General features: G+C 37.3%; 1 protein-coding gene across 5 annotated transcripts in view; it reads right to left on the bottom strand.

The window, feature by feature from the left end:
- The window catches only part of RYR2 (ryanodine receptor 2), a 596087-nt gene that overhangs the window by 266582 nt on the left and 315398 nt on the right, over positions 1-14107 (bottom strand). For all 5 annotated transcript variants that reach the window (XM_045537281.1, XM_045537279.1, XM_045537276.1 and 2 more), the window contains exon 17: positions 4859-4954. In XM_045537281.1, coding sequence (XP_045393237.1) covers positions 4859-4954 — 96 coding nt within the window. The remainder of the gene's footprint in view (positions 1-4858; positions 4955-14107) is intronic.

Here is a 14107-nt window from a genome sequence, read left to right as displayed (position 1 = left end):
TCTGCCTCCCTATAATTTCTGTTGCTGCTTCCACCATAAATGACTGATCCCACCCCCAATTTTTCTTATTTCCCAGTTCTGGGCCTCAGATCATTTCTCACAGTGGTATTTATGAATGTAAATATAATTGATGAATTTAAGAGTGTATCACAAGAGGGTCCAGAGAAATGACATGAAAAGAAGGTCCATGAGAGCCTGCTTAGAAATTTCAGAGTTTAGAATAAAGAGAAAGAAAAATGATCCTTAAAACAAGAGAACATCACATCCATATAATTACCCATATTTAAATTCCATTAATAATCTCATACTCAGTAAGAATCTGTAGAGCAAAGCATAGTGGGGTGGTTTAGAACAAGGAAACTGGCACCAAACTGCTGGGTCCAAGAGCGGGGTCTGTCTTGGCTCAGCCACTGGATTTCTCTGAGCCTCAGGTCCCCATCTCCAAGACAGGGACAATAACAGTACCTACTCCATACGGCTGTTATGAAGATTCAATGATTCATATTCATAAAGCACATAAAACAGTACCTGGCACATAAGCACTTATTAAATGAGATCTGTGCCTCCAATAATTTCAGACAGATTCTTACACAGTTGCCTTGCTGTAGATACAATGTCGTAAGAGGACTGTTGTAAAAAGGGTATTTAGCTGCAAGTAAGGAAAAGTCCTATTACCCTGTATTAAACTAGGGAGGGCCCACAAAGTCAATGGCATGTTAGTTTCAAACCATCAACCACACAGATTCCTTCCATGGTTGGCTCCCCACTCTTTTTCTTCCTGTGGGGCTTTTTCTCTTATCCTGGCAGATGGATGTTGACTACTAGTTACTGCATCTTTATTCCAGGCAAGAGGATTGAGGCAAGACCCAGGTCTTTCTCCTGGGAAGGCTTTCTTTGGGAAGCAAAGCTCTCCAAGGGCCAGAATGGGGCAACAGGGTACCCTCAGTCTTAACTGAGGCTAAGGTTCTGAGAATTTTGCTTTTTAGCTTCTAAAACAAAACAAGGCAAGGGAGGAGGACTTGGTCTGAGGGTGCTGAATCAGCCAACATACACAATCCTCCTCACAAACGTTAAATTCTTTCTGATTTTATGTATAGGTATTCACTCTGCCTTCCTAAGACTTCCTGTGGTCCCAGGAATATATAAAAAATTGAATTGGAAAAGCTTTAGGTAAAACTTCTAACCTTGTTAGATAACTGAATCTGTTTGTGTTAAACCCCTGCCCAACAGGAAGGGTTATACATATCCCTTCCGGGGCTCGCACACACGTGCCGGCACGCTGCCAGCAGACAGGGCCGACTGTAGCTCAGCCACCTGCACCTCTCAGCTCCCTGAACGCCTCAACTCTAGCTCTGTCGTTCGGTTTCTCCTTACACATCTTTTTTTCCATTCCATATGCAGGAGCTTCTTTTTTATCATTATTGGCAACAGAAATGACTGGATCTAGGATTCATGACATTGTGAAAACATATTTGAAAGTAAATCCAAGAAATGTTGGAAAGATATTACTGCTTTGCAATAACATTAGGGAGAGGACTGTTTATGGGCCATTTAAATATAGAGGTGATTCTTGTAATTATCAATGACTCCCTTGGTTCAGTTTCAGTGGCAGGATGTAAAGAGTAGTGGAGGCAAAGCAAAGTGGAAAAAAAAGAAAAGGAACGTGAAAAACAAAACTGGTGTTAGTGGTCATCAGACCCTTCTATGTGATCCTTGAACCTTTGAGTCTAATCATTGCTTCCCATTTGTCTATTTGTAGCATAGGTTCTGACACCCAACTCCCCACTCCTAGAGAACTTAGTGCTTTACCCTTTCCTTTTGCAAATTCCAGCTCCGTGGTTACCAACGTGAATAGCATGGGTCTATCTTTCCACATCCTACGCATGTAGAGACATATGTACATATTGCATGGGATTTGTTTCCCTTCTTTCTTTTCTGCCTGTCTGCCTGCCTTCTTTTCTTTCATTCCCTTTATTTTTTTTTACAAAAATATATTCCATCACACACATTCTACAAATGAATTTTTGCTTAATAATATATCCTAAATATGTTTGAGGATATAGATCTAAACAATTCTTCTAAATATCTACAATATATTTGAAAATGTTATTGGGATATAATTAACCTATTATCCTATGGATCATCACTTCATTTCCAATGTTTCATTTCTAAAAACAATCCAGGACATTTTCTGGTTCCAGAAATGGCAGACTAGGTATTGCACAACAATCCTCAAGCAAAATAACCAAAAGAGTAGGGCAAGACACACACACACACCCATATCTATACCTGTCTGAAGGCACTACAGACCTGCTGAGCCACTAAAGACTAGAAGGTTCTAGATTCTAGGAAAATAAATTAGCCCCACTTTTGCCTTATTTTGCACTCAAGTATTTTCCAGTTTGCATCTACAGCTGAGATGCTAACAAGCTGAGGTGAGTGTGTGTCAAGCAATCTCAGAAGTATTACAGACAGAAAATAAAATGGTGCATACATAAGCACTCAGTAAGTAACAAATACAACTGGAATAAATTGTATACAGGTACATGTGCATATCACTATTATTACTATCTCCAAAAACTAAGCAACGCTCTACTTCCTCTGGGGAAAGAGTAATTCATTGGAAGCATAAGTGTAACTACAGTAGAGAAAATTGTTTTGTGAAATACATTTTTAGATACTTACAAACCAGGAAGCTACAAAGTATAGTGAACATATTTTAAGCCTGATGCTAAGGAGCTGGGGTTTAATCTTGGCTGTAACAATAAATAATTCCAGGATCTCAAATCAGTCATTTTAACTGTTCTATGCCTCAAATTCCTTTCCTCTAAAGTAAGAATGTTAAATTAAATATTCTCTAAGGGTCCCCACCTACGCTTGACTTTCAATATGCTTTCTTTGAGCACAAGGCTTCCATTTTAAGCAGAAATGCCTGCAGTCAACGGCTTGATGAGAAAAAGACAATTGCAAGTAACAACTTGTAACCAAAGGAATTGTGCCTGTAACTGACAATGATGAAGACTCTATAATAATAAACACTGGACTCTACTTTGCGGAACTTAAAGGATGCTCGCTCTGTTCTTTCCTTCTCTCTCTCCTTTTTTGATGTGAGCATTTTGCTGTGCAATTGATTCATGTACCATGGACGCTCCGCTCTGAAGGCTGCCCTGTGCTTTTCTCTTTCCAGATATTCACTGGGGCCAGGAAAAGATATATATATATATATGTAGCTTGCCAATGATTATGGACACCTGGACCCAAGAATTTATCCACTTTTGTAATCTATGCCATCATCTTCTTACCACTTATTTGATCATTTCTTCCTCCTACTAATTATTCATTTTTCCTTGTTTAATATATTCTGCAATTAATGAACAATTATTCATATTGCTATATTCTTAATACCCTCATCTTATAAATTTGGTGCTTTTATTACAACAATCTCCAGTCTCTACATTATTTCTGCCACCCACCAGTCAGTCTAGCAGTGCCTTAGAACTCACTGTGACTCAATTTTTTCTTCCTCCAATCTTAAACTCCAAAATTTTGCTCTGTGACTTAAAACTACCCTCTCTGACTACAACCATCTGTTCTTCTATGTCTCTATTCATTCAATTCCAACAAACCTGTCCCTGACTGTGTCTTTATCATGCAAAAGTCACGGAATTATTCTGTATGCACAGTATCATTTTTCAAGTGAATTCAAACATCCATTCATTTATTCAACAGATATTAATAAACACCTATAGGTGCCAGACAGCACTATATATCCAGAGAAAACAAAGATGAATTAAATCACGCCCCTACCTTCAAGAAGTTCATTACTAGTGAAGGAGACTGAGAGGAAAGACAAGTAACATTAGAGGGTATTAGTGCTGTCGAAGGGCCAATAATGAAATAATGTGCAACAGAGGAGGAGCCACAGATTCCATTTAGGTGTCACCGAGGGTGTCACTGGAGGGTTCAGGCCCACCTGGCAATCACTGATACGTCTCCACAACCCCAAAATGAAACTAACGTACTCATTAGAGATGTGCATATCAGGTTGACTGCCTATAACCACCTACTCTGATACAGACCCTTGATTAGTATTTACTAAAGCCCTTTTATATAAAATATTGTGATAAATGTTTTGGTAAACTCATTTTTTCCCAAATCTGTCCAAATAATCTTTTGAACACAAGGGGAAAAAATGAGAATTCCAAACTGATCTTTTTGTGTGTCGAATATATCACATGTAATGAATTTGAAAAAGAGTAAAGAATTCTAGCTCTCTCGCGGTTTTCAGGACTTCGTAACTAGACTTTAAAAAATAGATATATAAATGGGCAGGATACTGTTAGATTGCTACTCAAAAATGACTAATGAAAATACTAATAATTTTATCAATAATTAAACTGTTAAAAGGAAAACACTCATATTACACCACCGATCGTTAGAGTCAAAGTTGTTCTTCTACTCTTTTTTTTTTTTTCCTAGAGATGCAGTCTTGCTGTCTTGCCCAAGCTGGAGCACACTGGCTATTCACAGGCACGATCATGATACATCATAGCCTCACACTCCTGGCTCAAGTGATCCTCCCGCCTTACCCTCCCGAGTAGCTGGAACTATAAGCATGTGCCACCACACCCAGCTAATTGTTTTTTTCAGTTTTGTAAAGACGGGGTCTCACTATGTTGCCCAGGCTGGTCTCAAACTCCTGCCCTCAAATGATCCTCCCGTCTCAGCCTTCCAAGGAATGAGGACTATAGGCACATGCCACCGTGACCAGCTGAGTGTATTTTTATGTCTTAAAGAACATGGAACAGAAGAAAACAGGAATAATATATTATACTAAGGAGAAAACTGGCAAACGTACCAGAAGAAGCTTCCAGTCTTTCCAATCTGCTAATCAACCAGTCGAGGGAGCCGGAAAATTGAGCACAGTTTTTACGATTTCCTCTAATTAGGGCCGCTGCAAAAGAAAAAGCAGGTTTCACATTTATATGACTTTCCAGCTCAAAACTTAAGGTATGCTAATGTAATAGTAGCCCTAAAATATTAGATCAAGAACAAAACATCTTCATGTTACATCTAAAACATATGCAAGCGTATATATGCTTACATATACAAAACTGAGACATTAAAAGATAAATTGATATTTATTAATGCGGACTGACAAAACCACTGCTCATTAGAAGGAATATAATTTCAGGAAGTAACATTTCACATTGGGAGGCAATAATGAAGGGCAATGGGAAAACCAGTACCCTGGGATTTCCCTCACTGGGGTTCTAATACCTACTGCTTTTAATTAGCCACGAGATTAAATTATTCCATCTCTCTTGAGCCCAATTTTCTCACCTATATAATGAAGAAGTTAAGAGTACATCAGTTTTCCTAAAAATGTATCATAATATACTTGGATACATAACTAATAATTATAACTCTAACACACATACAGAGATATGTATCTAAGTGTTACATTAAAAAAAAGGATGAGAGTGCCAATGGCCAGTAAGTTTGGAAACATTTTTTTCAACCTCTTCTTCCCATTTGGAAATTCACAATGCATATCAAGGACTCTCACACTTTCTGCAGTAAAGAAACCTATTCTAACTTTGCTTAGACTAGTGTTTTCTAAACCTCTTTGACTAAAGAGCCCAACTTGTATAAAATTCCTATGTGACTACTTACAATCTCTTTCCAGCTAGTTTATACACTCAGTTTTAAATTTTAAATTTTTCAAAATCATTCAATTTCTTTCAAATCAAGTCTGGTAAATATTTTACACGAATTCTACCCTTACACCCAAAAGACTGTTCAGAAATAGTATAACTGCTTACAAAGGGTTGGCAAGATTTTTTAAATAATGTGGTATTTAAAGGGAGAAAGATGTCGCCACAAGAAAAATCACTATTTAAAATGTGGTAGCACTAGGAAGCAGTTCGAAGAAGTGACGTTTGAGGTTATACTGCTTGTTTACCTCCACGTTACAAGCAGGAGGCAGGACACCTGGCAGTCAGAGTGTGCAATTAAACTTAAAGACAACCTTCACATTTTCAATTTCAATAAAATGAATGAATGAATGAATGAATGAATGAATGAATGTTGAGGGTAAGAAAAGACACAGACAGAAAAGACAGGAAGGCTTCTATCCCTACAATGGCGTAAGAAGACCTCTTTTGTGTATAGAGCCTCCACAATACTTGTACAAAGATTACAGGATGATGACTCAATTGCTTAGGTTCTCCTCTGACATCACCAAAATGAGTGGTTAAGTTTAAGAGTAGTTTCTACCTCCTTATTTCTTTCATTGTCTAAGATGTATTAATTTCAAAATCAAATAGTACAATAAAGTGACTTTCTTTTCAAAACAAAAAGGGAGAACAATGCCATCACTATCTGTAGTGGCAATCATCATGAGATGTCTCAGAGCACCATTCTCATCCCCAAAGTGCAACAGCAACTCTAACCTACATGGTATGTTGAGATACAAAAACAAACTCAAGGTAAATGTCCTTTCCTAAATTTGAGACAAGCAAGCTAAACCTTAAAATACTCCTTAATTGCTGCCTAATTGGACATAAAAACTGAGTTAAGACCTTTCATCTTCCATACATCACTTTTTTCCTCATATATTTAAGAAACACTGATGTGACTGTATCAGGGACTATGGCTGACACTGCGAATATGAGCTGAAATAAAGTGGGAATATAATACAATGTCTTCCAAGTCTTCTATTATATTTCAAGCTCTTTCAGATCATATACTCTATCTTACTATTCCTTTGCATGGTGCCTGAAATTTAGTAGATATGTTATTAATATTTCTTAACATGAATAAATGAATAAATAGCTTCCAGTCTCCTGGAATATTGGTGGTTAAATAACTATAGTACACTTTAATATATAAACATTTTGATCCTAGCACTTTGGGAAGCTGAGGTGGGAGGATCGCTTGAGGCCTGGAGTTTGAGGTTACAGTGAGCCATGATGACACCACTGCACTCTAGCCTGCGTGACAGAGCAAGACCCTGTCTCAAAAAAAAAAAAAGAAAAGAAAAGAAAAGAAAAAACAACATTTTCAACTAAGGTCTTAACAAGGAAATGCTAATTCAACTGAACCAATTTTATGGACATTAAATAACTAAATCCTAAACTTTTCTCCAATCAGAATATGAAATGCATGTAATACTGGCAATTGAGAAATTATTTTTGAAAAAATACACTATTCTGCATTTCTTTACTTTTTAAAAATTTAATTTCATCATGGTAAGAACTTATTCATCTTGCTTAACTGAAACTTTATGTCCCTTGATTAGTAACTTCCCATTCCTTACCCCTAAAGCTCTGGAGACTACCATTCTACTCTTTGATTCTATGAATTCAATTATTTTAGGTACTTCATTTAAGTGGAATCATATAGTACTTGTCTTTCATTATTAGTATCAAAATATCCCCTAGGGCTCCATGCTTCAGTGTCTTTAAACTCTTAGACTCAACAGTTTACAAAAGACTCAAAGAATCTGAGAATTACAAATGGATTTAGATTTAAAGATATTCTAAGAAAATCCCTTTACTTTTAAAATTTATTGAACAAATATTAATTACCTGCTGAGTTCAGACATTGCTCTAGATGCTGGAGATACAGCAAGAAATCAAACACCCACCCCATCTTGGAGCTTGCATTCCAAGGTGGGAAGTACTAAGTGAACAGGCCCTAACCAGCACAGACAAATGAGGAGATGACAGAACTAAAATCCAGAAGTATTTCTTAACATTTTGAGATTAACAAGTAGATGGTCCCAAACCTCAAAAACAATTAAAAAGCAAACAAAACAAAAACTCTCAAACGTTGCTGAAGAATGTAAGAGTACAGGACCACCGAAACTTCTTGGAGAGCTTCAGGAGCTGTCTCTACAGCTGGGGGACCCTGTAAACTGGAGTTTTAAGACTCCTTCCCAGGAAATCATCAGGGTGGGAGAAGGTAAGACTATTACCAAGTTGAAAAAAAACAAAGTGTCTTATTTATAAAATGCCTTTCCAGGGTTTCCTGGAGAACAAGACAGGAACTATCTACATGCACAAACATGAGAGTAACACCTGATAGGGGCATGTCTGAAGCCCATGCCTTTCTTTTCCATCTCTGGTCTGCCTTCCTGCACCCCTCACCTCCCACCAGTGTTTTACAGCATTGAGGAAGATCTGTCTCCCTCAGACTCTGGGAAAACGATCTGTATATGCAAAGATCCCTATTTGCTGTACCTTTCCAAGTCTTAAACCATTCAGAAACTGGTCACTAAGAGAGCAACAATGCATCATGTTGGTTTTATATTTTAAATCTTCAAATTTAAAATAGTATTCAACTACACGTTCTCACTTATACATGTGAGCTAAGCAATGGGTATGCATGGTCATACAGAGTGACTTAATGGACACTGTAGTCTGGGGGGTAGCAGGGGGGTGCAGGATGAAAAATTACCTATTTGATACAATGTATATCAGGCGATAGGTATATTAAAAGCCTAGACTTCCCTACTATGCAATTCAGCCATGTAACAAAAAACCACTTGTACCCCCCTAAATCTATTTAAATTTTTTAAAAAAGTATAGATACTATTGCAAAGTCTATTGTATAGCTTAAGAAATAAAGCAGTATATACACAAAGAATAAAAATAAAAGAACAAAATAGTGATCTTTGCTGTTAGAAATCCATTCAGGAGAGAATAATATAAATTATTTCCTAAAACGTCAAAGAATAAATTGGTATCGATTTTTTCCCATTTTAAAAACTTTCTTAGTTTTTTAATTTCACATGACTTTTACTCAAGATTAACAAAAAGCATGGCTATTAATGAGCTCTATTTAAGGGGTATGTCTCTGTGTGATTTTTTTTTTGTAGCTCTTTAGAAACAATGCATAAATGTAATATGAGAAAAAAATGAGTATTCATAGAGAGAGTTTGCCAGAGATCCATTTCTCAGGCATCTTTAGAAAATCATCCCGGCTTGCAAACTTCCCATAGATTAACTGTGTGGATGTCAGAAATGATGTATGAAACACGCCACAGCAATGCTACTCGAACTACGAGTATCAGTGTCTCTAAGATCCTGTCTCCCAGATGGCAGGCTCATAAATCTACTTTGGTCATTCTCAACCTAAAACACATATTAAATATCTCCATGTCAAATGCTAAATTGTTATAGATTCTCATTCCCGCCCTCTCCCCCTTTCTTGCCATGCTAAATAGACACCTTGAAGAAAAAAAAAGCAAAGCAAAAGAAGACAGTGGCTTGCTTCACACATGACCCTAAGCGAGAATCTACTATCTATTTGAAAGAATGCAAGAAAGCTTAATGAGTCTGGAACCAAACTTTTTCACAGTGGAGTAAAGAAGAACAGTGAGATACATACATCTTACAGAACTCCAACCACTGCTGCAGATCTGAGACTTTTCAAGTCCAAAGTGAAGTATATACTTAGGTGCACATGGCCATCTATCTTACAATTACAATGAATTCAGTAAAAACTACCGACAGCAGATGGTTCTGAAGACTTTCCCATGTCAAAATTCAACACAAGATTGTACTCATTGATTTTTTTCACGTCATGAAATCAATGTTCACTATAATGAAAACAAAACCATAAGAAATCAAAGGAACACTTAAAAACAAAAATCTCTCATAACTCTTATCTACCTGAACCTCCCCCATTAAAACTATCAGGTATATATAGGGAGAGATTCCCTTTATCTGCAGTGATATACAATGTTCTATTTTTTTCACTCAACTGGAATCAGTACATTAGATTTTTTTCTTTTACCATCAATTATCTAGCATTAGACATAGATGTTAACTCCTTTTTCCAATTATAAAAAGTAATCTTTGTTAATAGATTAAGAAAAATTAGAAGTAAAAGATCAAGATCTCTCCCCCAAGAAGTAGTTACCTAACATTTTTCTGTACATACTTTCAGAAATGTCTAATGTATACACAAGAATGTATCTTTCTCTAGATATTTTTAACTTGATACAATTGGAATCTTACTATATTTACGGTAAGTGCTTTGTTTATTTTATTTTTTCTACTTAATAGTATACCATAGAGCTGGGCAAGGTGCCTCACACCTATAATCTCAGCAACTCAGGATGCTGATGCAGTAGGATCTCTTGGGACTACTAGTTTAAGACCAGCCTGGGCAACATAATGAGAACCCATCTCTAAAAAAAATTAGCTGGGCACGGTGGTGTGCACCTGTAGTCCCAGCTACTCAGAGGCTGAGGCAGGAGGGTACCTTGAATCCAGGAATTTGAGGCTGCAGGGAGCTATGACTGTGCCACTGTGCTCCAGCCTGGGTGACAGAGTGAGACCCTGTCTCTAAAGAAACAAAAAAAAATACCATACTATAGACTGACATGCTAAAAAGAGCAGCAATCTAGCCTGCTTGTTTCATACACTTTTCCAAATCATAGATTTATCCTCATTTTCAATGATTATATGGTGTCATATAAGGGTACTATAACTTATGTAATCAATCCCCTGTTGACAGAAAAATTGTTTTTAATTTTATGCTATTTATAAAAAATTTTACAGTGGACATCCTTTTCACATTTATGCAAATATATCATTAGAATACATTTCTTAAAGTAGGATTTCTGAGAGAAAAAACATTGACATTTAAAGTTTTACATATAGTCAGACCAAGCTTTGTCTGCATTTTTATGATTGACACAAAATAGCTATTTTTTTTAAATTGCATCAATTTACATTCCAAGAATAATTATCCAACATTTTCCCCAATGATGGGTATTATCAAATTGTTTATCTGTGCTAACCTAGTAAGTGAAATACGATGCTTATTTATTTTAATTTGCACTTTATTTGGCATGTTGGAAATCTTTTATTATTTTATTATTCTGTGAACTGCCCACCTCTATCTGTTATCTGTTTTTGTATTATATAATATTTCCTTTTCTTATGAATTTATGAAAGTGCTATATAATTACAGAAAGTGGGCCTTTGTCATATAGATTGCATATCTTTCCCAAATTCCCACCTGTTTTTAATTTTGTAATGATTATTATTTATCATAAATGTTTTAATTTTTATATAGTCGAATGTATCAGTCTTTTGTTACTTATTAACGTACTTTAACGATAACTTGTCCCAAGATGGTCAAGGCAGTACTATAAGGACCTGCAGAGTAGACGGCGGGCTTTGCTACGCATGCTGTCTGTCTCTTACTCCACCACAAGCTCATGAGAGCAGGGACCACATCCTGGTCACCACTGTCCCTCACTGCCCAGATCACAGCATCTCCCACAGCAGGCATTCAAATACTCTTTCATGAATGGATAAAGTTTCCATTATGGTCTGACTATTTGGGTTCCCCCAAGATTCCTATGTTGAAATCTTGATCCCCAGGGTGATGGCATTAGAAAGCCGGGCCTTTGGGAGGAAATCAGGTCATGAGGGCAGAGATCTTATGAAATTAGCACCCTCATAAAGGAGACCCTAGAGAGACCCTCACTCCTGCCATGTGAGGACACAGTGAGAAGATGCCATCGATAAATCGAGACCTCACCAGACAGAGAATCTGCCAGTGCCCCCATCTCAGACTTCCTCCAGAACTGTAAGAAATAAATTCCTGTTCTTTGTAAGCCGCCTAGTTTATGGCATTTTGTTATCGCAGTCTGAATAGAATAAAATGATTTTTATTGAAATCCAGATTCATCGGGTTCCAAGGCCACATTCCCCTCAACGTGACAGTCTCTGTTACAAAAGGACGCCCAATCAGGAGGCCACATAAGGAATTAAGAAGCTCGGGGGAAAAAGAGACAAAAGGAAGCTTTTCTGAGGTGAGGTATTTAAATAAATAAATAAGTGTTCAGAATTATCTGGAAGAAACAGGTGTGGGGGATTAACAAACACTCCCTTAGGAATAGCAATGCACAAATATACAAGAATGTATATACATGTGAAGGGAAAGTAGATTTAGAATTTATGTCTCTTGCTGCATGCAATTAGTTTAAAAGTCATAAAATAATCATGTGACTGAAAACGCTGCATATTCATAGTTATATATAATTAGTATACTGCTATCCTTTTTTCAGATGTGGGTTTTGGGGGATTACAATTTGCCAGTATTAAGTAATAATACCTCCATCCAACCCTTTGTTAATCAAGTGGGATATAAATAATTAAGGTCATAGGACATGCGCTTAAGATATATTCAAGTCTCTTTGATATGAAGTAATTCTAGATGTTCTGGAAGTTCTGGATTGGAGGAAAGGACTAGCAGGATGCAATTCAGAGAGGCTAGAGACAGAGTGAGCTAGAGCTGGCGCATTCTGAACATTTGGCTAAGACGGGTGTGAAAAAGGTATTGGAGAGTCAATGACAATTCATGAGGAAGTGGGTGAGGGCAGCCCTGAGGATGTAAGTAAAGCCTGGAGGTGAGAAGAAATAGAGAAGAGATTAACCAGAAATCTTACATTATCTATTAATAATATCATTGAGATTGTTAAGTATTTAGCTATAGGCCAGATGCTAAGGATGCAGATGTGTGACACTGTTCAGAGAATGCGTAGGATGATGGAATATGAAATTTTTGGTCTGGAGATAAATATAAAGAAAAGTTTATGACCTCCATTTTCTTATAAGGAAACTAAGAGCCAATGTACATATATCTACAATAATCATGATCCTCTGTCTTCTATTGGCTAATCCAGAACTTTCCTCGTTATATCCAACAGGTCTAAGTAAAGTTTCTTTCCTAACACATATTTTAAAGGCAAAAACAATAAGAATGAAAGCAGAGGCTGGAGAAGAAAGTTTTACTGTGTTAACAAGGGAAATGATGTTAACAAGTATATAAAAGAACTGGGAATAATGATTAAGAAGAACAATCTTAAGCTATGCTGAGAATCAGGCAAACATTACCACATTTAAGCCACCCAAAAGCCTTTGGAGGGGAATGATTATTACCATTTTATAGGTAATACTGATAATAATAAAAGGTGTTACTCCCTGTACACCTGGCATTTTTTAAGTGCCTTCCATTAACTCATGTAATTGGCATAATTACCCTAAAAAAAAAGGCACTTTTAGTTTTTCCACTTTGCAGGTGAGGAAACTGAGCACAAATTTAATGACTTGTCCAAAGTCACATAAGTAGCAGAACTTGGGTTCTGAGACGCTGACCAGCAAGGGCGAGGGTCATTTTCTCAGAGGCTGTTGCCTACATGTGAAAGGTTAGGCTTTCGTGTTCCAAAAAAAGAACCTAATCAAGGAGGGATAATAGGTCCAGTGATTTTTAATAAAGTGAATTGATGACCTAATTTACCCTGCTACAGAAAAATCAATAGGAATCCCTATAATGTATTTATTAAATAATTCTAACATATTTATTGAGGGCATACTCTGCTTAAGTATGGTGCTAGGTAGTGAATAAAAACATTCTGATTAGAATTCAATTCAGTTTACTGCTAAGTAAACTGTTTGAGTTAAGATTGGCGGTGGACACTTCAGCTCCTTGGCCGGCATTCCTGAACACCCATCCCCTGCAGGAGAGCCAGGCAGTCAGAGGGTTTGATCCCAGTTTCAGGAGTGGGTCCCTGATCAGTGAAAGCCAGTGTGGGTACAATTCCCCTCCTCTTGCCAGAACGCCTGGTTCGGGAATGGCCACAGACACAGTCTGGGCTAATGAGAGCTGAGGAATGGTTTGCTGGGCTTTAAGAACTAACACATTCTTTCTTAAGAGGTAACTGTTTGAAGAAACCCTCTTCCATTTTTTCCATATCAAAGAAGGAGTATGTAGCACTAGGAACCGACAGCACCCAGCTGGGGCCACAAGGGGAAGCCAAGTCTAGACAAGGATGACCTCCTGGAAGGCAAAGCAGAGATACAACCCACTAATCCTAGGGATATGATCAAGCCTTTGAGTCAAACCCACTGGTAGACTGTCAGTTGTGCAAGCCAACAAACCCTCTTTGTTGTGCAAGAGTTAGGGTATTCTGTTATTTCTAACTGAACACATCCCAGTAGAAACATCATTCCACCTACAGCTGCTCCTGGCCTTTCTGTTTAAACAGGCAAACCATTTTAAAATCACATCTCTAGCCATG

This window comes from Lemur catta, chromosome 25 (genome assembly GCF_020740605.2).
Source record: "Lemur catta isolate mLemCat1 chromosome 25, mLemCat1.pri, whole genome shotgun sequence".
In the NCBI taxonomy this organism is placed as follows: domain Eukaryota; kingdom Metazoa; phylum Chordata; class Mammalia; order Primates; family Lemuridae; genus Lemur; species Lemur catta.
Note: the sequence above shows the minus strand (reverse complement) of the source record. Positions and strands in the feature narration are given on the sequence as shown.